The sequence below is a fragment of the Lampetra fluviatilis genome, chromosome 66, assembly GCF_964198595.1.
Source record: "Lampetra fluviatilis chromosome 66, kcLamFluv1.1, whole genome shotgun sequence".
NCBI lineage: Eukaryota > Metazoa > Chordata > Hyperoartia > Petromyzontiformes > Petromyzontidae > Lampetra > Lampetra fluviatilis.
Genome location: NC_136340.1, coordinates 4,455,856 through 4,479,626, shown reverse-complemented (window position 1 = coordinate 4,479,626; position 23,771 = coordinate 4,455,856). Strand labels below are relative to the sequence as shown.

At 55.2% G+C, this 23,771-nt stretch overlaps 1 protein-coding gene across 1 annotated transcript; it reads right to left on the bottom strand.

The window, feature by feature from the left end:
* Positions 1-710: 710 nt before the first annotated feature.
* Positions 711-22,425, bottom strand: FUNDC1 (FUN14 domain containing 1). The gene is made up of 5 exons (XM_078882677.1): positions 22,352-22,425; positions 15,152-15,338; positions 13,047-13,122; positions 6,443-6,571; positions 711-901 (listed from the first exon to the last, which is right to left on the bottom strand). The coding sequence occupies exons 1-5, from the start codon at positions 22,368-22,370 to the stop codon at positions 824-826; spliced, it is 489 nt and encodes a 162-aa protein (XP_078738803.1). The 5' UTR covers positions 22,371-22,425; the 3' UTR covers positions 711-823.
* Positions 22,426-23,771: the final 1,346 nt, after the last annotated feature.

Below are 23,771 nucleotides of genomic sequence, written 5' to 3'. Positions count from 1 at the left end.
TAGTGAGTGCTAGTGAGTGTGCTAGTGAGTGTGCTAGTGAGTGCTAGTGAGTGCTAGTGAGTGCTAGTGAGTGCTAGTGAGTGTGCTAGTGAGTGTGCTAGTGAGTGCTAGTGAGTGTGCTAGTGAGTGCTAGTGAGTGCTAGTGAGTGCTAGTGAGTGTGCTAGTGAGTGCTAGTGAGTGTGCTAGTGAGTGCTAGTGAGTGCTAGTGAGTGCTAGTGAGTGTGCTAGTGAGTGCTAGTGAGTGCTAGTGAGTGCTAGTGAGTGCTAGTGAGTGTGCTAGTGAGTGCTAGTGAGTGCTAGTGAGTGCTAGTGAGTGCTAGTGAGTGCTAGTGAGTGTGCTAGTGAGTGCTAGTGAGTGCTAGTGAGTGCTAGTGAGTGTGCTAGTGAGTGTGCTAGTGAGTGCTAGTGAGTGCTAGTGAGTGCTAGTGAGTGCTAGTGAGTGCTAGTGAGTGCTAGTGAGTGTGCTAGTGAGTGCTAGTGAGTGCTAGTGAGTGCTAGTGAGTGCTAGTGAGTGCTAGTGAGTGTGCTAGTGAGTGTGCTAGTGAGTGCTAGTGAGTGTGCTAGTGAGTGCTAGTGAGTGTGCTAGTGAGTGTGCTAGTGAGTGCTAGTGAGTGCTAGTGAGTGCTAGTGAGTGTGCTAGTGAGTGTGCTAGTGAGTGTGCTAGTGAGTGCTAGTGAGTGTGCTAGTGAGTGCTAGTGAGTGTGCTAGTGAGTGCTAGTGAGTGTGCTAGTGAGTGCTAGTGTGTGCTAGTGAGTGCTAGTGAGTGTGCTAGTGAGTGCTAGTGAGTGCTAGTGAGTGCTAGTGAGTGCTAGTGGTGAGTGATTATGACGCCATGCCCAGGAGAAAGCCGCCAAGGAATCCACTGGTGAGCACCACGTTCTTCTTGAGGAAGAGCAGCGCCTGGGAGTGGGACACGCGGAGAGAGACACGGTGAGAGAGACACGGTGAGACACAGGGAGAGAGACACGGTGAGAGAGACACGGTGAGAGAGACACGGTGAGACACGGGGAGAGAGACACGGTGAGACACAGGGAGAGAGACACGGTGAGAGAGACACAGGGAGAGAGACACGGTGAGACACAGGGAGAGAGACACGGCGAGAGACACACGGGGAGAGAGAGACACGGTGAGAGAGACACGGTGAGAGAGACACGGTGAGAGAGACACGGTGAGAGAGACACGGTGAGACACAGGGAGAGAGACACGGTGAGAGAGACACGGTGAGAGAGACATGGTGAGAGAGACACGGTGAGACACAGGGAGAGAGACACGGTGAGAGAGACACGGTGAGAGAGACACGGTGAGACACAGGGAGAGAGACACGGTGAGAGAGACACGGTGAGAGAGACACAGTGAGAGAGACACGGTGAGACACAGGGAGAGAGACACGGTGAGAGAGACACGGTGAGAGAGACACGGGGAGAGAGAGACACGGTGAGACACACGGGGAGAGAGACACGGTGAGAGAGACACGGTGAGAGAGACACGGTGAGAGAGACACGGGGAGAGAGAGACACGGTGAGACACACAGGGAGAGAGACACGGTGAGAGAGACACGGTGAGAGAGACATGGTGAGACACAGGGAGAGAGACACGGTGAGAGAGACACGGTGAGAGAGACATGGTGAGACACAGGGAGAGAGACACGGTGAGAGAGACACGGTGAGAGAGACACGGTGAGAGAGACACGGTGAGAGAGACACGGGGAGAGAGAGACACGGTGAGACACACAGGGAGAGAGACACGGTGAGAGAGACATGGTGAGACACAGGGAGAGAGACACGGTGAGAGAGACACGGTGAGAGAGACATGGTGAGACACAGGGAGAGAGACACGGTGAGAGAGACACGGTGAGAGAGACACGGTGAGACACAGGGAGAGAGACACGGTGAGAGAGACACGGTGAGACACAGGGAGAGAGACATGGTGAGAGAGACACGGTGAGAGAGACATGGTGAGACACAGGGAGAGAGACACGGTGAGAGAGACACAGAGAGAGAGACACGATGAGACACAGGGAGAGAGACACGGTGAGAGAGACACGGCGAGAGAGACACGATGAGACACGGTGAGAGAGACACGGTGAGAGAGACACGGTGAGACACAGGGAGAGAGACACGGTGAGAGAGACACGGTGAGAGAGACACGGTGAGAGAGACACGGTGAGACACAGGGAGAGAGACACGGTGAGAGAGACACGGTGAGAGAGACACAATGAGACACAGGGAGAGAGACACGGTGAGAGAGACACGGTGAGACACAGGGAGAGAGACACGGTGAGAGAGACACGGTGAGAGAGACACGGTGAGAGAGACACGGTGAGACACAGGGAGAGAGACACGGTGAGAGAGACACGGTGAGAGAGACACAATGAGACACAGGGAGAGAGACACGGTGAGAGAGACACGATGAGAGAGACACGGTGAGACACAGGGAGAGAGACACGGTGAGAGAGACACGGTGAGACACAGGGAGAGAGACACGGTGAGACACGGTGAGAGAGACACGGTGAGAGAGACACGGTGAGAGAGACACGGTGAGACACAGGGAGAGAGACACGGTGAGAGAGACACAGTGAGAGAGACACGGTGAGACACAGGGAGAGAGACACGGTGAGAGAGACACGGTGAGAGAGACACGGTGAGACACAGGGAGAGAGACACGGTGAGAGAGACACGGTGAGACACAGGGAGAGAGACACGGTGAGAGAGACACGGTGAGAGAGACACGGTGAGACACAGGGAGAGAGACACGCGGAGAGACACACGGAGACACGGGGAGACACGGGGAGACACGGGGAGACACAGGGAGAGAGACACGGTGAGAGAGACACGGTGAGACACAGGGAGAGAGACACGGTGAGAGAGACACGGTGAGACACAGGGAGAGAGGCACGGTGAGAGAGACACGGTGAGAGAGACACGATGAGACACAGGGAGAGAGACACGGGGAGAGAGGCACGGTGAGAGAGACACGGTGAGAGAGACACGATGAGACACAGGGAGAGAGACACGGGGAGAGAGACACGGTGAGAGAGACACGGTGAGAGAGACACGGTGAGAGAGACACGGTGAGAGAGACACAGAGAGAGAAACACGATGAGACACAGGGAGAGAGACACGGTGAGAGAGACACGGTGAGACACAGGGAGAGAGACACGGTGAGAGAGACACGGTGAGACACAGGGAGAGAGACACGGTGAGAGAGACACGGTGAGACACAGGGAGAGAGACACGGTGAGAGAGACACGGTGAGAGAGACACAGGGAAAGAGACACGGGGAGAGAGAGACACGGTGAGACACACAGGGAGAGACACGGTGAGAGAGACACGGTGAGAGAGACACGGTGAGACACAGGGAGAGAGACACGCGGAGAGAGACACGGTGAGAGAGACACGGTGAGACACAGGGAGAGAGACACGGTGAGAGAGACACGGTGAGACACAGGGAGAGAGACACGGTGAGAGAGACACGGTGAGACACAGGGAGAGAGGCACGGTGAGAGAGACACGGTGAGACACAGGGAGAGAGACACGGTGAGAGAGACACGGTGAGACACAGGGAGAGAGACACGGTGAGAGAGACACGGTGAGACACAGGGAGAGAGACACGGTGAGAGAGACACGGTGAGAGACAGAGAGACACGGTGAGACACACAGGGAGAGAGACACGGGGAGAGAGACACGGTGAGACACACGGGGAGAGAGACACGGTGAGAGAGACACGGTGAGACACAGAGAGAGACACGGGGAGAGAGACACAAGGAGAGATGGAAGGTTCTCATTTAAGGCTGAGTCGACCTAGGGGATGCCCAAGACCGGTTCAAATGACCGTCACCGGTGTTGGTGGGAATCGAACTGGGCTCTCTGGTAGCAGAGCGCTAACCGCTGCACCACCGCTCAGCACAAAGACAAAGAGACCCCGTGTAGCCTCAGCAGACTGCTGGGGCAAGTGCGAGCAGCACCTGTGAAGGCCGCCACTGTGGCGCACGAGCACGTGGGTGGCCACACACACAACAACAACAACACAAACAACAACAACAACACAAACAACAACAACAACAACACAAACAACAACAACAACAACACAAACAACAACAACACAAACAACAACAACAACACAAACAACAACAACAACAACACAAACAACAACACACACAACAACAACAACACAAACAACAACAACAACACAAACAACAACACAAACAACAACAACACAAACAACACAAACACCACAAACAACACAAACAACACAAACAACAACAACACAAACAACAACACAAATAACAACAACACAAACAACAACACAAACAACACAAACAACAACAACACAAACAACAACAACACAAACAACAACACAAACAACACAAACAACAACACAAACAACACAAACAACAACAACACAAACAACAACAACACAAACAACAACACAAACAACAACACAAACAACAACACAAACAACAACACAAACAACAACAACACAAACAACAACACAAACAACACAAACAACAACAACACAAACAACAACACAAATAACAACAACACAAACAACACAAACAACACAAACAACAACAACACAAACAACAACAACACAAACAACAACAACACAAACAACAACACAAACAACAACACAAACAACAACACAAACAACAACAACACAAACAACAACAACACAAACAACAACAACACAAACAACAACACAAACAACAACACAAACAACACAAACAACAACAACACAAACAACAACAACACAAACAACAACACAAACAACACAAACAACAACAACACAAACAACAACAACACAAACAACAACACAAACAACAACACAAACAACACAAACAACAACAACACAAACAACAACAACACAAACAACAACACAAACAACACAAACAACAACAACAACACAAACAACAACAACACAAACAACAACACAAACAACAACACAAACAACACAAACAACAACACAAACAACAACACAAACAACAACAACACAAACAACAACAACACAAACAACACAAACAACAACAACACAAACAACAACACAAATAACAACAACACAAACAACACAAACAACAACAACAACACAAACAACAACAACACAAACAACAACAACACAAACAACAACACAAACAACAACACAAACAACACAAACAACAACAACACAAACAACAACAACACAAACAACAACAACACAAACAACAACAACACAAACAACAACACAAACAACAACACAAACAACACAAACAACAACAACACAAACAACAACAACACAAACAACAACACAAACAACACAAACAACAACAACACAAACAACAACAACACAAACAACAACACAAACAACAACACAAACAACACAAACAACAACAACACAAACAACAACAACACAAACAACAACACAAACAACACAAACAACAACAACAACACAAACAACAACAACACAAACAACAACACAAACAACAACACAAACAACACAAACAACAACACAAACAACAACACAAACAACAACAACACAAACAACAACAACACAAACAACACAAACAACAACAACACAAACAACAACACAAATAACAACAACACAAACAACACAAACAACACAAACAACAACAACACAAACAACAACAACACAAACAACAACAACACAAACAACAACACAAACAACAACACAAACAACAACACAAACAACACAAACAACAACAACACAAACAACAACAACACAAACAACAACAACACAAACAACAACACAAACAACAACACAAACAACACAAACAACAACAACACAAACAACAACAACACAAACAACAACACAAACAACACAAACAACAACAACACAAACAACAACAACACAAACAACAACACAAACAACAACACAAACAACACAAACAACAACAACACAAACAACAACAACACAAACAACAACACAAACAACACAAACAACAACAACAACACAAACAACAACAACACAAACAACAACACAAACAACAACAACACAAACACCTCCTCCTCCTCCTGCTCCTCCACCACCTCCTCCTCCACCTCCTCCACCTCCACCACCTCCACCACCTCCACCACCTCCACCACCTCCACCTCCACCACCTCCACCACCTCCACCACCTCCACCACCTCCTCCTCCACCTCCTCCTCGTCACTGCTGCCCCCTAGCGGCAGCGTGGTGGCATCGTCCTACGTCACTGCTGCGACTGCTGCCGATGATGTTGTTGATGATGTTGATGTGTGTGTCTGTGTGTGTCTGTGTGTGTGTGTCTGTGTGTGTGTCTGTGTGTGTGTGTCTGTGTGTGTGTGTGTGTCTGTCTGTGTGTCTGTCTGTGTGTGTGTCTGTGTGTGTGTGTCTGTGTGTGTGTGTGTGTCTGTCTGTGTGTCTGTGTGTGTCTGTGTGTGTGTCTGTGTGTGTGTGTCTGTGTGTGGCGATGGATCAGCAGCTGACCTCGTCGAGGTACGAGTTGATGTCTGGAGCTGCTTGATGCGCCTGGCGGCTCAGCTGCTTCTTCGCCGCGTTCACGTCTCTCTCCACTCGCTTCCAGTCCACGGTGACGTAGCCCGTGTGGTTCGCTATCTGCACACGGGGAGACACGGGGAGACACGGGGAGACACGGGGAGAGACACGGGGAGACACGGGGAGACACGGGGAGACACGGGGAGAGACACGGGGGGAGACACGGGGAGACACGGGGAGAGACACGGGGAGACACGGGGAGAGACACGGGGAGAGACACGGGGAGACACGGGGAGACACGGGGAGACACGGGGAGACACGGGGAGAGACACGGGGAGAGACACACGGAGACACGGGGAGACACGGGGAGAAACACGGGGAGACACGGGGAGACACGGGGAGACACGGGGAGACACGGGGAGAGACACGGGGAGACACGGGGGGAGACACGGGGAGAGACACACGGAGACACGGGGAGACACGGGGGGACACGGGGAGACACGGGGAGAGACACGGGGAGAGACACGGGGAGACACGGGGAGACACGGGGAGACACGGGGGGAGACACGGGGAGAGACACGGGGAGACACGGAGAGAGACACGGAGAGACACGGGGAGAGACACGGGGAGACACGGGGAGAGACACGGGGAGAGACACGGGGAGAGACACGGGGAGAGACACGGGGAGACACGGAGAGAGACACGGGGAGACACGGGGAGAGACACGGGGAGAGACACACGGAGACACGGGGAGACACGGGGAGAGACACGGGGAGACACGGGGAGACACGGAGAGAGACACGGGGAGACACGGGGAGACACGGGGAGAGACACGGGGAGAGACACGGGGAGAGACACGGGGAGAGACACACGGAGACACGGAGAGACATGGGGAGAGACACGGGGAGACACGGGGAGACACGGGGAGAGACACGGGGAGAGACACGGGGAGAGACACGGGGAGAGACACACGGAGACACGGAGAGACATGGGGAGAGACACGGGGAGACACGGGGAGGCACGGAGAGAGACACGGGGAGAGACACGGGGAGACACGGGGAGAGACACGGGGAGAGACACGGGGAGAGACACGGGGAGACACGGGGAGACACGGAGAGAGACACGGAGAGACACGGGGAGACACGGGGAGAGACACGGGGAGAGACACGGGGAGAGACACGGGGAGACACGGGGAGAGACACGGGGAGAGACACGGAGAGACACGGGGAGAGACACGGGGAGAGACACGGGGAGAGACACGGGGAGAGACACGGGGAGACACGGGGAGACACGGAGAGAGACACGGAGAGACACGGGGAGACACGGGGAGAGACACGGGGAGAGACACGGGGAGAGACACGGGGAGACACGGAGAGAGACACGGAGAGACACGGGGAGACACGGGGAGAGACACGGGGAGAGACACGGGGAGAGACACGGGGAGACACGGGGAGAGACACGGGGAGAGACACGGGGAGAGACACGGGGAGACACGGGGAGACACGGGGAGAGACACGGGGAGAGACACGGGGAGACACGGGGAGAGACACGGGGAGAGACACGGGGGGAGACACGGGGAGACACGGGGAGAGACACGGGGAGAGACACGGGGAGACACGGGGAGAGACACGGGGAGACACGGAGAGAGACACGGGGAGACACGGGGAGAGACACGGAGAGAGACACGGGGAGAGACACGGGGAGAGACACGGGGAGAGACACGGAGAGAGACACGGAGAGAGACACGGGGAGACACGGGGAGAGACACGGGGAGAGACACGGGGAGACACGGGGAGAGACACGGGGAGAGACACGGGGAGAGACACGGGGAGACACGGGGAGAGACACGGGGAGAGACACGGAGAGACACGGGGAGAGACACGGGGAGACACGGAGAGAGACACGGGGAGACACGGGAAGAGACACGGAGAGAGACACGGGGAGAGACACGGGGAGAGACACGGGGAGAGACACGGAGAGAGACACGGGGAGAGACACGGGGAGAGACACGGGGAGAGACACGGGGAGACACGGGGAGAGACACGGGGAGAGACACGGGGAGACACGGAGAGAGACACGGGGAGACACGGGGAGAGACACGGAGAGAGACACGGGGAGAGACACGGGGAGAGACACGGCGAGAGACACGGAGAGAGACACGGGGAGACACGGGGAGAGACACGGGGAGAGACACGGGGAGAGACACGGGGAGACACGGGGAGACACGGGGAGAGACACGGGGAGAGACACGGGGAGACACGGGGAGAGACACGGGGAGACACGGAGAGAGACACGGGGAGACACGGGGAGAGACACGGAGAGAGACACGGGGAGAGACACGGGGAGAGACACGGGGAGAGACACGGAGAGAGACACGGAGAGAGACACGGGGAGAGACACGGGGAGAGACACGGGGAGAGACACGGGGAGACACGGGGAGACACGGGGAGAGACACGGGGAGAGACACGGGGAGACACGGGGAGAGACACGGGGAGAGACACGGGGAGAGACACGGGGAGACACGGGGAGAGACACGGAGAGAGACACGGGGAGAGACACGGGGAGAGACACGGGGAGAGACACGGAGAGAGACACGGAGAGAGACACGGGGAGACACGGGGAGAGACATGGAGAGAGACACGGGGAGAGACACGGGGAGAGACACGGGGAGACACGGGGAGAGACACGGGGAGACACGGGGAGAGACACGGAGAGAGACACGGGGAGACACACGGGGGGACACACGGGGGGAGACACACGGAGAGACACGGAGAGAGACACGGGGGGAGACACACGGAGAGACACACGGAGACACGGGGAGACACGGGGAGACACGGGGAGACACGGGGAGACACACGGGGGGACACGCTTGGTTACGTGCGTGAGTGTGTTGGTACCCGAGTGTGTATGTAGGTGAGTGTGTGTACGTCAGAGTGAGAGTCAGTGTGTATGTGTGTGTATGGGGAGCGGTGGTGCAGCGGTTAGCGCTACGCTGCGCTATGAACCTGGCGACCCGGGTTCGACACCCGCTCACGGCCAACACCACCAGTGACGATTATCTGAACCGGTCCCGGGCCTCCCCTAGGTCGACTCAGCCTCAAATGAGTAGCTGGTGCGATGTGTAAACATCGTCACTAGGGAGACAAAGGCGGCCGGGCGTGGCGCTGGCCACCCACCCCCTCGTGTGCCGTGTCGGCCTTCATAGGTGCTCGCTAACAGCACTTGCCCCCACAGTCTGTTAAGGCTAAATGGGGGATCTTTATCTTTGTATGGGAAGAAGAATCACCCCCTGTGAGTGGCTGGCTGAGGTGCCATCTGTTGAGGAAGTACTGAGGGCGATCCGGAGTCTGAGACCAGGAAAGGCACCGGGCAGAGATGATCTCCCAAGCGAAATGCTGAGGGAGGGTGGCGTTTGTGCACAGACTGCCCTATATGACATCATAACAACAGTCTGGACCACTGAACGGGTTCCGCAGGATTGGAAGGGTGCCCTGGTGGTCCCCCTCTTTAAGAAGGGGGACCGCACAGACTGTGACAACTACAGGGGCATCTCACTCCTCAGTGTGCTGGGAAAGGTCCTGGCAAGGATGATTCAACATCGCCTTGCCAGGCACGCTGAGGAGAGGCTTGCGGAGCCCCAATGCGGTTTCAGGAAAGGGCGGTCCTGCACAGATGCCATATTCTGTCCGTCTGCTACAGCAGAGGTGTAGGGAATTCCAACAAGACCTACATCTCTGCTTTATTGACCTGGTCAAGGCCTGTGATACCATCAGTAGGCCTGGGCTCTGGGTTGTTCTTCGTGCTTTCGGAGTCCCTGACCCTCTGCTCACGATCATTAAGGACCTTCATGATGGTGAGCGGGCCCGGGTAAAACTACGTGGCCGGGAGTCGGAGCCTTTCCCTGTACACCTTGGGGTGCGACAGGGATGTCCTCTGGCTCCCACATTATTTAACATCTATTTCGACTGCGTAGTTCGTGAAGCCTTCAATAGCTGTACTGGGGGAATTACCATTTGGTACAGATATAATGGGAGGCTGATCGACGCCCGGGTGCGATTGTTGTATGTAAGGGTGTGTGTGTGTATGCAGGTGTGTGTGTATGTGTACATGTGTGTGTATGTAGGGGTTGTGTGTGTACATGTGTATGTAGGAGTGTGTGTACGTGTGTGTGTGTATGTAGGAGTGTGTGTACGTGTGTGTGTGTGTGTATGTAGGAGTGTGTGTACGTGTGTGTGTGTATGTAGGAGTGTGTGTACGTGTGTGTGTGTATGTAGGAGTGTGTGTACGTGTGTGTGTGTATGTAGGAGTGTGTGTACGTGTGTGTGTGTGTGTATGTAGGAGTGTGTGTACGTGTGTGTGTATGTGTGTGTGGAGGTGTGTGTGTACGTGTGTGTGTACACGTGTGTGTGTACACGTGTGTGTGTGTACACGTGTGTGTACACGTGTGTGTGTACGTGTGTGTGTACGTGTGTGTGTATGTAGGAGTGTGTGTACGTGTGTGTGTGTATGTAGGAGTGTGTGTACGTGTGTGTGTGTGTGTATGTAGGAGTGTGTGTACGTGTGTGTGTAGGTGTGTGTGTGTGTATCTGTGTGTGTGTAGTGTGTGTGTATGTGTGTCACTGTGTGTGTGTGTACGTGTGTGTGTAGGTGTGTGTGTGTGTACGTGTGTGTGTAGGTGTGTGTGTGTGTGTGTACGTGTGTGTGTCACTGTGTGTGTGTGTGTACGTGTGTGTGTGTCACTGTGTGTGTGTGTACGTGTGTGTGTAGGTGTGTGTGTGTGTACGTGTGTGTGTGTCACTGTGTGTGTGTAGGTGTGTACATGTGTGTGTGTGTGTGTGTCACTGTGTGTGTGTCACTGTGTGTGTGTCACTGTGTGTGTAGGTGTGTGTGTGTGTGTGTACGTGTGTGTGTAGGTGTGTGTGTACGTTTGTGTGTAGGTGTGTGTGTGTGTAGTATGTGTGTATGTGTGTCACTGTGTGTGTGTGTACGTGTGTGTGTAGGTGTGTGTGTGTGTGTGTAGGTGTGTGTGTGTGTGTACGTGTGTGTGTCACTGTGTGTGTGTGTGTACGTGTGTGTGTGTCACTGTGTGTGTGTGTACGTGTGTGTGTAGGTGTGTGTGTGTGTGTACGTGTGTGTGTGTCACTGTGTGTGTGTAGGTGTGTACGTGTGTGTGTGTGTCACTGTGTGTGTGTCACTGTGTGTGTAGGTGTGTGTGTGTGTGTGTACGTGTGTGTGTAGGTGTGTGTGTGTCACTGTGTGTGTGTCACTGTGTGTGTAGGTGTGTGTGTGTGTACGTGTGTGTGTAGGTGTGTACGTGTGTGTGTGTGTGTGTGTCACTGTGTGTGTGTCACTGTGTGTGTGTCAATGTGTGTGTAGGTGTGTGTGTGTACGTGTGTGTGTGTGTGTCACTGTGTGTGTGTCACTGTGTGTGTGTCACTGTGTGTGTAGGTGTGTGTGTGTACGTGTGTGTGTAGGTGTGTGTGTGTGTGTACGTGTGTGTGTAGGTGTGTGTGTGTGTACGTGTGTGTGTAGGTGTGTGTGTGTGTGTGTACGTGTGTGTGTAGGTGTGTGTGTGTGTGTGTACGTGTGTTTGTAGGTGTGTGTGTGTGTGTACGTGTGTGTGTAGGTGTGTGTGTGTGTGTGTACGTGTGTGTGTAGGTGTGTGTGTGTGTGTACGTGTGTGTGTAGGTGTGTGTGTGTACGTGTGTGTGTAGGTGTGTGTGTGTGTGTGTACGTGTGTGTGTAGGTGTGTGTGTGTGTGTGTACGTGTGTTTGTAGGTGTGTGTGTGTGTGTGTACGTGTGTGTGTAGGTGTGTGTGTGTGTGTACGCGTGTGTGTAGGTGTGTGTGTGTACGTGTGTGTGTAGGTGTGTGTGTGTGTGTACGTGTGTGTGTAGGTGTGTGTGTGTACGTGTGTGTGTAGGTGTGTGTGTGTGTGTGTACGTGTGTGTGTAGGTGTGTGTGTGTGTGTGTACGCGTGTGTGTAGGTGTGTGTGTGTACGTGTGTTTGTAGGTGTGTGTGTGTGTGTGTACGTGTGTGTGTAGGTGTGTGTGTGTGTGTACGCGTGTGTGTAGGTGTGTGTGTGTACGTGTGTGTGTAGGTGTGTGTGTGTGTGTGTACGTGTGTGTGTAGGTGTGTGTGTGTGTACGTGTGTGTGTAGGTGTGTGTGTAGGTGCGTGTGTGTATGTGTGTGTGTGTGTGTGTATGTGTGTGTGTATGTGTGTGTGTAGGTGTGTGTGTGTGTATGTGTGTGTGTGTGTGTGTATGTGTGTGTGTAGGTGTGTGTGTGTGTACGTGTGTGTGTGTCACTGTGTGTGTGTAGGTGTGTACGTGTGTGTACGTGTGTGTGTCACTGTGTGTGTGTCACTGTGTGTGTGTCACTGTGTGTGTAGGTGTGTGTGTGTGTGTGTACGTGTGTGTGTAGGTGTGTGTGTGTACGTGTGTGTGTAGGTGTGTGTGTGTGTACGTGTGTGTGTAGGTGTGTGTGTATGTGTGTGTGTAGGTGTGTGTGTGTGTGTGTAGGTGTGTGTGTGTGTGTGTAGGTGTGTGTGTGTAGGTGTGTGTATGTGTGTACGTGTGTTTGTGTGTCTGGACCTGTAGAAGCAGGAAGCCGCCGCCTACTGCAGTTGCTGCCAGTTTCCCCACTTTCTGGAACACGAAGCCTGCACACCTGCACACAGCACAGACAAAGGTCCCCCGTGTAGCCTCTAACAGACTGTAGGGGCAAGTGCTGTTAGCGAGTAGCACCTATGAAGGCCGGCACGGCACACGAGGGGGTGGGTGGCCAGCACCACGCCCGGCCGCCTTTGTCTCCCCAGTGACGATGTTCACTACACACCGCACCAGGTACTCATTTAAGGCTGAGTTGACCTAGGGGAGGCCCAGGACCAGTTCAGATAATCGTCACCGGTGGTGTTGGCCGTGAGCGGGAATCGAACTCGGGTCGCCGGGTTCGTAGCGCAGCGTAGCGCTAACCGCTGCACCACCGCTCCCCACCAAAAAACACACGTACACACACGTACACACACGTACACACACACACGTACACACACACACGTACACACACACACGTACACACACACACGTACACACACACGTGTGTTGAACTTCTTTCACACCGTACGTAGCCAACCGTGCTATGTGTGTGTGTGTTGAACGTGGTTGTTGGTGGGGGTGTGGTTGGCGTGGTTACTGGTGGCGGTGGTGTGGTTGGCGTGGTTACTGGTGGCGGTGGTGTGGTCGGTGTGGTTACTGGTGGCGGTGGTGTGGTTGGCGTGGTTACTGGTGGTGGGGGTGTGGTTGGCGTGGTTACTGATGGCGGTGGTGTGGTTGGCGTGGTTACTGGTGGTGGGGGTGTGGTCGGTGTGGTTACTGATGGCGGTGGTGTGGTTGGCGTGGTTACTGATGGCGGTGGTGTGGTTGGCGTGGTTACTGGTGGCGGTGGTGTGGTCGGTGTGGTTACTGGTGGCGGTGGTGTGGTTGGCGTGGTTACTGGTGGTGGGGGTGTGGTTGGCGTGGTTACTGATGGCGGTGGTGTGGTTGGCGTGGTTACTGGTGGTGGGGGTGTGGTCGGTGTGGTTACTGATGGCGGTGGTGTGGTTGGCGTGGTTACTGATGGCGGTGGTGTGGTTGGCGTGGTTACTGGTGGCGGTGGTGTGGTCGGTGTGGTTACTGGTGGCGGTGGTGTGGTTGGCGTGGTTACTGGTGGTGGGGGTGTGGTTGGCGTGGTTACTGATGGCGGTGGTGTGGTTGGCGTGGTTACTGGTGGTGGGGGTGTGGTTGGCGTGGTTACTGGTGGTGGTGGTGTGGTTGGCGTGGTTACTGGTGGCGGTGGTGTGGTTGGCGTGGTTACTGGTGGTGGGGGTGTGGTTGGCGTGGTTACTGATGGCGGTGGTGTGGTTGGCGTGGTTACTGGTGGTGGGGGTGTGGTTGGCGTGGTTACTGATGGCGGTGGTGTGGTTGGCGTGGTTACTGGTGGTGGGGGTGTGGTTGGCGTGGTTACTGATGGCGGTGGTGTGGTTGGCGTGGTTACTGGTGGTGGGGGTGTGGTTGGCGTGGTTACTGATGGCGGTGGTGTGGTTGGCGTGGTTACTGATGGCGGTGGTGTGGTTGGCGTGGTTACTGGTGGTGGGGGTGTGGTTGGCGTGGTTACTGATGGCGGTGGTGTGGTTGGCGTGGTTACTGGTGGTGGGGGTGTGGTTGGCGTGGTTACTGATGGCGGTGGTGTGGTTGGCGTGGTTACTGGTGGTGGTGGTGTGGTCGGCGTGGTTACTGGTGGCGGTGGTGGTGTGGTTGGCGTGGTTACTGGTGGTGGTGGTGTGGTTGGCGTGGTTACTGGCGGTGGTGGTGTGGTTGGCGTGGTTACTGGTGGCGGTGGTGGTGTGGTTGGCGTGGTTACTGGTGGTGGTGGTGGTGTGGTTGGCGTGGTTACTGGCGGTGGTGGTGTGGTTGGCGTGGTTACTGGCGGTGGTGGTGGTGTGGTTGGCGTGGTTACTGGCGGTGGTGGTGTGGTTGGCGTGGTTACTGGTGGTGGTGGTGGTGTGGTTGGCGTGGTTACTGGCGGTGGTGGTGTGGTTGGCGTGGTTACTGGTGGCGGTGGTGTGGTTGGCGTGGTTACTGGTGGCGGTGGTGTGGTCGGTATGGTTAGTGGTGGTGGTGGTGGTGTGGTTGGCGTGGTTACTGGCGTTGTGTCCACCCACCAGCCCCCCGCGCCCCCCACCGCGATCTGCGTGGCCACCGAGTACTTCTGTGCGATGGGGCCGGACTCGCGGCCCAACACTCGCTGCAGCCAGCCGCCACCACCGCCACCACCACCACCGCCACGGTGTCGTCGCGCGTAGCCGGCCAGGTCGAGCAGCTCGTACTCCTCGCCAGCCTCGTCCCGCTCTGCAGAGACACGCGCAGAGAGACACACGGAGTGAGACACGCGGAGACACGCGGAGAGAGACACGCGGAGAGAGACACGCGGAGAGAGACACACGGAGTGAGACACGCGGAGAGAGACACACGGAGTGAGACACGCGGAGAGAGACACACGGAGTGAGACACGCGGAGTGAGACACACGGAGAGAGACACGCGGAGAGAGACACGCGGAGAGAGACACGCGGAGACACACAGAGACACGCGGAGACACACGGAGAGAGAGACACGCGGAGAGAGAGACAGAGACACGGAGTGAGACACACAGAGAGAGACACACGGAGTGAGAGACACGGAGAGAGACACACGGAGTGAGACACGCGGAGAGAGAGACACGGAGAGAGACACGCGGAGTGAGACACGCGGAGAGACACGCGGAGAGAGACACGCGGAAAGACACGCGGAGAGAGACACACGGGTCTATGGGTCTCTGTGGGTCTCTGTGGGTCTACATGGGTCTCTGTGGGTCTCTGTGGGTCTCTGTGGGTCAATGGATTTCTATGGGTCTCTGTGGGTCTCTGTGGGTCTCTGTGGGTCTCTATGGGTCTCTGTGGGTCTATGGGTCTCTGTGGGTCTCTATGGGTCTCTATGGGTCTCTGTGGGTCTCTATGGGTCTCTGTGGGTCTCTATGGGTCTCTGTGGGTCTATGGGTCTCTGTGGGTCTCTGTGGGTCTCTGTGGGTCTATGTGGGTCTCTGTGGGTCTCTGTGGGTCTGTGGGTCTCTATGGGTCTCTGTGGGGCTCTGTAAGTCTCTGTGGGTCTCTGTGGGTCTCTGTGGGTTTCTGTGGGTCTCTGTAGGTCTCTCTGGGTCTCTGTGGGTCAATATGGGTATTTGTGGGTCTCTATGGGTCTCTGTGGGTCTCTATGGGTCTCTGTGGGTCTCTATGGGTCTCTGTGGGTCTCTGTGGGTCTCTGTGGGTCTCTGTGGGTCTCTCTGGGTCTCTATGAGTCTCTATGGGTCTCTGTGGGTCTCTGTGGGTCTCTGTGGGTCTCTCTGGGTCTCTATGAGTCTCTATGGGTCTCTATGGGTCTCTGTGGGTCTCTATGGGTCTCTGTGGATCTCTATGGGTCTCTGTGGGTCTCTCTGGGTCTCTCTGGGTCTCTATGAGTCTCTATGGGTCTCTGTGGGTCTCTGTGGGTCTCTCTGGGTCTCTCTGGGTCTCTATGGGTCTCTCTGGGTCTCTGTGGGTCTCTGTGGGTCTCTGTGGGTCTCTATGGGTCTCTGTGGGTCTCTCTGGGTCTCTCTGGGTCTCTCTGAGTCTCTATGGGTCTCTGTGGGTCTCTGTGGGTCTCTCTGGGTCTCTCTGGGTCTCTATGAGTCTCTATGGGTCTCTGTGGGTCTCTGTGGGTCTCTATGGGTCTCTGTGGGTCTATGCGTCTCTGTGTCTCTGTGGGTCTCAGTGGGTCTATGGGTCTTTGTGGGTCTATATGGGTCTCTGTGTGTCTCTATGGGTCTCAGTGGGTCTCTATGGGTCTTTGTGGGTCTATATGGGTCTCTGTGTGTCTCTATGGGTCTCTGTGGGTCTCTATGGGTCTTTGTGGGTCTATATGGGTCTGTGTGTCTCTGTGGGTCTCAGTGGGTCTCTATGGGTCTTTGTGGGTCTATATGGGTCTCTATGGGTCTCTGTGGGTCTATGCGTCTCTGTGTCTCTGTGGGTCTCAGTGGGTCTATGGGTCTTTGTGGGTCTATATGGGTCTCTGTGTGTCTCTATGGGTCTCAGTGGGTCTCTATGGGTCTCTGTGGGTCTCTATGGGTCTTTGTGGGTCTATATGGGTCTCTGTGTGTCTCTATGGGTCTCTGTGGGTCTCTATGGGTCTTTGTGGGTCTATATGGGTCTCTGTGTGTCTCTATGGGTCTCAGTGGGTCTCTATGGGTCTTTGTGGGTCTATATGGGTCTCTGTGTGTCTCTATGGGTCTCTGTGGGTCTCTATGGGTCTTTGTGGGTCTATATGGGTCTCTGTGTGTCTCTATGGGTCTCAGTGGGTCTCTATGGGTCTTTGTGGGTCTATATGGGTCTCTGTGTGTCTCTGGGTCTCTGTGGGTCTCTATGGGTCTTTGTGGGTCTATATGGGTCTCTGTGTGTCTCTATGGGTCTCTGTGGGTCTCTATGGGTCTCTGTGGGTCTCTATGGGTCTCAGTGGGTCTCTATGGGTCTTTGTGGGTCTATATGGGTCTCTGTGTGTCTCTAGGTCTCTGTGGGTCTCTATGGGTCTTTGTGGGTCTATATGGGTCTCTGTGTGTCTCTATGGGTCTCTGTGGGTCTCTATGGGTCTCTGTGTGTCTCTATGGGTCTCAGTGGGTCTCTATGGGTCTTTGTGGGTCTATATGGGTCTCTGTGTGTCTCTGGGTCTCTGTGGGTCTCTATGGGTCTCTGTGTGTCTCTATGGGTCTCTGTGGGTCTCTATGGGTCTCTGTGGGTCTATATGGGTCTCTGTGGGTCTATATGGGTCTCTGTGTGTCTCTATGGGTCTCTGTGGGTCTCTATGGGTCTCTGTGGGTCTCTATGGGTCTCAGTGGGTCTCTATGGGTCTTTGTGGGTCTATATGGGTCTCTGTGTGTCTCTAGGTCTCTGTGGGTCTCTATGGGTCTTTGTGGGTCTATATGGGTCTCTGTGTGTCTCTATGGGTCTCTGTGGGTCTCTATGGGTCTCTGTGTGTCTCTATGGGTCTCAGTGGGTCTCTATGGGTCTCTGTGTGTCTCTATGGGTCTTTGTGGGTCTCTATGGGTCTCTGTGTGTCTCTATGGGTCTTTGTGGGTCTCTATGGGTCTCTGTGTGTCTCTATGGGTCTTTGTGGGTCTCTATGGGTCTCTGTGTGTCTCTATGGGTCTCTGTGGGTCTATATGGGTCTCTGTGTGTCTCTATGGGTCTCTGTGTGTCTCTATGGGTCTCTGTGGGTCTATATGGGTCTCTGTGTGTCTCTATGGGTCTCAGTGGGTCTCTATGGGTCTTTGTGGGTCTATATGGGTCTCTGTGTGTCTCTATGGGTCTCTGTGGGTCTCTATGGGTCTCTGTGGGTCTCTAGAAACACGAGCATTTGGTTGCTATAAATGTCCACTTGGCCGAGCTGTTACTTGTTGACGGCCAGGGAGGGCGTCGCTTCTCTGAGCGAAGACTTCCCGCGGGGCAGCTCAGTGCGTTCCTGTCTGGGTGACGTTGCTTTCCTAGCAGCGTTCGTTCGGTGCATTCCCCACCCAATATCGTCTGCTGTAGCTGTGCTGCTGTAGCTGTGCTGCTGTAGCTGTGCTGCTGTAGCTGTGCTGCTGTAGCTGTGCTGCTGTAGCTGTGCTGCTGTAGCTGTGCTGCTGTAGCTGTGGCTGTGCTGCTGTAGCTGTGCTGCTGTAGCTGTGCTGCTGTAGCTGTGCTGCTGTAGCTGTGCTGCTGTAGCTGTGCTGCTGTGGCTGTGCTGCTGTGGCTGTGCTGCTGTGGCTGTGCTGCTGTGGCTGTGCTGCTGTGGCTGTGCTGCTGTGGCTGTGCTGCTGTGGCTGTGCTGCTGTGGCTGTGCTGCTGTGGCTGTGCTGCTGTGGCTGTGCTGCTGTGGCTGTGCTGCTGTGGCTGTGCTGCTGTGGCTGTGCTGCTGTGGCTGTGCTGCTGTGGCTGTGCTGCTGTGGCTGTGCTGCTGTGGCTGTGCTGCTGTGGCTGTGCTGCTGTGGCTGTGCTGCTGTGGCTGTGCTGCTGTGGCTGTGCTGCTGCTGTAGCTGTACTGCTGCTGTAGCTGTACTGCTGCTGTAGCTGTACTGCTGCTGTAGCTGTACTGCTGTAGCTGTGCTGCTGCTGTAGCTGTGCTGCTGTGGCTGTGCTGCTGCTGTAGCTGTGCTGCTGCTGTAGCTGTGCTGCTGTAGCTGTGCTGCTGCTGTAGCTGTGCTGCTGCTGTAGCTGTGCTGCTGCTGTAGCTGTACTGCTGTAGCTGTGCTGCTGTAGCTGTGCTGCTGCTGTAGCTGTACTGCTGTAGCTGTGCTGCTGTGGCTGTGCTGCTGTGGCTGTGCTGCTGCTGTAGCTGTACTGCTGTAGCTGTGCTGCTGCTGTAGCTGTGCTGCTGTAGCTGTGCTGCTGCTGTAGCTGTGCTGCTGTAGCTGTGCTGCTGCTGTAGCTGTACTGCTGCTGTAGCTGTACTGCTGCTGTAGCTGTACTGCTGTAGCTGTGCTGCTGCTGTAGCTGTGCTGCTGTAGCTGTGCTGCTGCTGTAGCTGTACTGCTGTAGCTGTGCTGCTGCTGTAGCTGTACTGCTGCTGTAGCTGTGCTGCTGCTGTAGCTGTACTGCTGTGGCTGTGCTGCTGTGGCTGTGCTGCGGTGGCTGTGCTGCTGCTGTAGCTGTACTGCTGTAGCTGTGCTGCTGCTGTAGCTGTACTGCTGTAGCTGTGCTGCTGCTGTAGCTGTGCTGCTGTAGCTGTGCTGCTGCTGTAGCTGTACTGCTGTAGCTGTGCTGCTGCTGTAGCTGTACTGCTGTAGCTGTGCTGCTGCTGTAGCTGTACTGCTGTAGCTGTGCTGCTGCTGTAGCTGTGCTGCTGTAGCTGTGCTGCTGCTGTAGCTGTACTGCTGCTGTAGCTGTACTGCTGTAGCTGTGCTGCTGCTGTAGCTGTGCTGCTGTAGCTGTGCTGCTGCTGTAGCTGTACTGCTGCTGTAGCTGTACTGCTGTAGCTGTGCTGCTGCTGTAGCTGTGCTGCTGTAGCTGTGCTGCTGTGGCTGTGCTGCTGCTGTAGCTGTACTGCTGTAGCTGTGCTGCTGCTGTAGCTGTGCTGCTGTAGCTGTGCTGCTGCTGTAGCTGTACTGCTGCTGTAGCTGTACTGCTGCTGTAGCTGTACTGCTGTAGCTGTGCTGCTGCTGTAGCTGTGCTGCTGTAGCTGTGCTGCTGCTGTAGCTGTGCTGCTGCTGTAGCTGTGCTGCTGCTGTAGCTGTACTGCTGTACTGCTGCTGCAGCTGTGCTGCTGCTGTGCTGCTGCTGTAGCTGTACTGCTGCTGTAGCTGTACTGCTGCAGTAGCTGTGCTGCTGCTGTAGCTGTGCTGCTGTAGCTGTGCTGCTGCTGTAGCTGTGCTGCTGCTGCAGCTGTGCTGCTGCTGCAGCTGTGCTGCTGCAGTAGCTGTGCTGCTGCAGTAGCTGTGCTGCTGCTGCAGCTGTGCTGCTGCTGTAGCTGTGCTGCTGCAGTAGCTGTGCTGCTGTAGCTGTGCTGCTGCTGTAGCTGTGCTGCTGCTGTAGCTGTGCTGCTGTAGCTGTGCTGCTGCTGCAGCTGTGCTGCTGCAGTAGCTGTGCTGCTGTAGCTGTGCTGCTGCTGCAGCTGTGCTGCTGCAGTAGCTGTGCTGCTGCTGCAGCTGTGCTGCTGCAGTAGCTGTGCTGCTGCTGTAGCTGTGCTGCTGCAGTAGCTGTGCTGCTGCTGTAGCTGTGCTGCTGCAGCTGTGCTGCTGCTGTAGCTGTGCTGCTGCAGTAGCTGTGCTGCTGCTGTAGCTGTGCTGCTGTAGCTGTGCTGCTGCTGCAGCTGTGCTGCTGCAGTAGCTGTGCTGCTGTAGCTGTGCTGCTGCTGCAGCTGTGCTGCTGCAGTAGCTGTGCTGCTGCTGCAGCTGTGCTGCTGCAGTAGCTGTGCTGCTGCTGTAGCTGTGCTGCTGCAGTAGCTGTGCTGCTGCTGCAGCTGTGCTGCTGCAGTAGCTGTGCTGCTGCTGTAGCTGTGCTGCTGCAGTAGCTGTGCTGCTGCTGTAGCTGTGCTGCTGCAGCTGTGCTGCTGCTGTAGCTGTGCTGCTGCAGTAGCTGTGCTGCTGTAGCTGTGCTGCTGCTGCAGCTGTGCTGCTGCAGTAGCTGTGCTGCTGCTGCAGCTGTGCTGCTGCAGTAGCTGTGCTGCTGCTGTAGCTGTGCTGCTGCAGTAGCTGTGCTGCTGCTGCAGCTGTGCTGCTGCAGTAGCTGTGCTGCTGCTGTAGCTGTGCTGCTGCAGTAGCTGTGCTGCTGCTGTAGCTGTGCTGCTGCTGTAGCTGTGCTGCTGCAGTAGCTGTGCTGCTGCTGTAGCTGTGCTGCTGCAGTAGCTGTGCTGCTGCTGTAGCTGTGCTGCTGCTGCAGCTGTGCTGCTGCAGTAGCTGTGCTGCTGCTGCAGCTGTGCTGCTGCAGTAGCTGTGCTGCTGCTGTAGCTGTGCTGCTGCTGTAGCTGTGCTGCTGCAGTAGCTGTGCTGCTGCTGTAGCTGTACTGCTGCAGTAGCTGTGCTGCTGCTGTAGCTGTGCTGCTGCAGTAGCTGTGCTGCTGCTGCAGCTGTGCTGCTGCAGTAGCTGTGCTGCTGCTGTAGCTGTGCTGCTGCAGTAGCTGTGCTGCTGCAGTAGCTGTGCTGCTGCTGTAGCTGTGCTGCTGCTGTAGCTGTACTGCTGCAGTAGCTGTGCTGCTGCTGTAGCTGTGCTGCTGCTGTAGCTGTGCTGCTGCTGTAGCTGTGCTGCTGCAGTAGCTGTGCTGCTGCTGTAGCTGTGCTGCTGCAGTAGCTGTGCTGCTGCTGTAGCTGTACTGCTGCAGTAGCTGTGCTGCTGCTGTAGCTGTGCTGCTGCAGTAGCTGTGCTGCTGCAGTAGCTGTGCTGCTGCTGCAGCTGTGCTGCTGCAGTAGCTGTGCTGCTGCAGTAGCTGTGCTGCTGCTGCAGCTGTGCTGCTGCTGCAGCTGTGCTGCTGCTGTTCAGCTGTGCTGCTGCTGTTCAGCTGTACTGCTGTTCAGCTGTTCCACTGCACTGCGCCACTAATTCCGAGCCCCGACCCCAGGGGCGGTTGCTGCCCGGCCCGGCCGCCTCGAGGCGCTCCAAACCCGGCAGAGGCAACTAGCCGAGGACGGTCGCATAGGCCCGGTTCCTCAAATGTAGTTTTGTTTTTGTGTGAACGCATCGCGATGTTTGTTTGTCGTGTAAATGTCATTTCCTTCCCATCGCTACACGACGCCTCGGCTACTGACGAGACGGTGACATGCTGGCGGGTGAGCAAAAAAGGTGAGTGGTGAGCGGTGGTGGTGAGCGATGGGCAAGCCACTCACCCCCTTTACGCTCCGCCATGGCGCTTGTGTCTGTAACGTCCTTGCACCCCCCCCCCACGCCACACGCCACAATGGACGAGTCCAAATCTCACGACAGGAAACCCCCTTCCTACCCCCCAAGCGTCACGGACACATTTGACGAGTCCAAATCTCACAAGAGGAACCCCCCCCCGCGCCACACGGCCAGAATGGACGAGTCCAAATCTTACCACAGGACCCCCCCCCCCCGAACTCCACACGCCACAATGGACGAGTCCAAATCTCACCACAGGAACCCCCCCCCGCGCCACACGCCACAATGGACGAGTCCAAATCTCACCACAGGAACCCCCCCCCACGCCACACGCCACAATGGACGAGTCCAAATCTCACCACAGGAACCCCCCCCCACGCCACACGCCACAATGGACGAGGCCAAATCTCACCACAGGAAATCCCCCCCCACGCCACACGCCACAATGGACGAGTCCAAATCTCACCACAGGAACCCCCCCCCACGCCACACGCCACAATGGACGAGTCCAAATCTCACCACAGGAACCCCCCCCCACGCCACACGCCACAATGGACGAGGCCAAATCTCACCACAGGAAATCCCCCCCACGCCACACGCCACATTTGACGAGGCCAAATCTCACCACAGGAAATCCCCCCACGCCACACGGCCAGAATGGACGAGGCCAAATCTCACCACAGGAACCCCCCCCCCACGCCACACGCCACAATGGACGAGGCCAAATCTCACCACAGGAAATCCCCCCCACGCCACACGGCCAGAATGGACGAGGCCAAATCTCACCACAGGAACCCCCCCCCACGCCACACGCCACAATGGACGAGGCCAAATCTCAACACGGCTCTTCTGCCGTGTGTGGCTGCGATAATAGACGTGCCCAAATCTCAGAATCTTCATTTTATACTCGAATAATCCAATGAGCCATGAAGCTCTTTTTTGTGCGAGATGTGCAAATGTTCAGTGCGGGTAAAACCTCCACGCCACGACCTGAATGGATGAGTCTAGATTTTTTAATCGCGGTTATCGTCCCAACCACCACCGGAATGGATGAGTCCAGATCTCACTGCGGTCACCCCCGACTGACTATAAGACGCACATATTTAATGGGATTTTTACTTCTAGATTTGAAGATTTCGTGACTGCAAAGATTCATATTCTTGGGTTTTTTCGGTAAAGTCACGTAGGTAAAAACATTAATCCTTTATATGCGTGGCATCGGGGCAGCTAGAGTCCTCTCGTCCTCTGGCTTGAGATGGCTGCCACCTATGCGTCAGATGATTGTCTGGCAGCATTAAACAATTGGTAATTAAATATTTTTAAAAATTTCCCTAAACAGTGTAAAATTTTGGAATTTTTTTTCACGAAAATGCATTGTCACGCACAACGAGTCTGTGTGCAAAATGT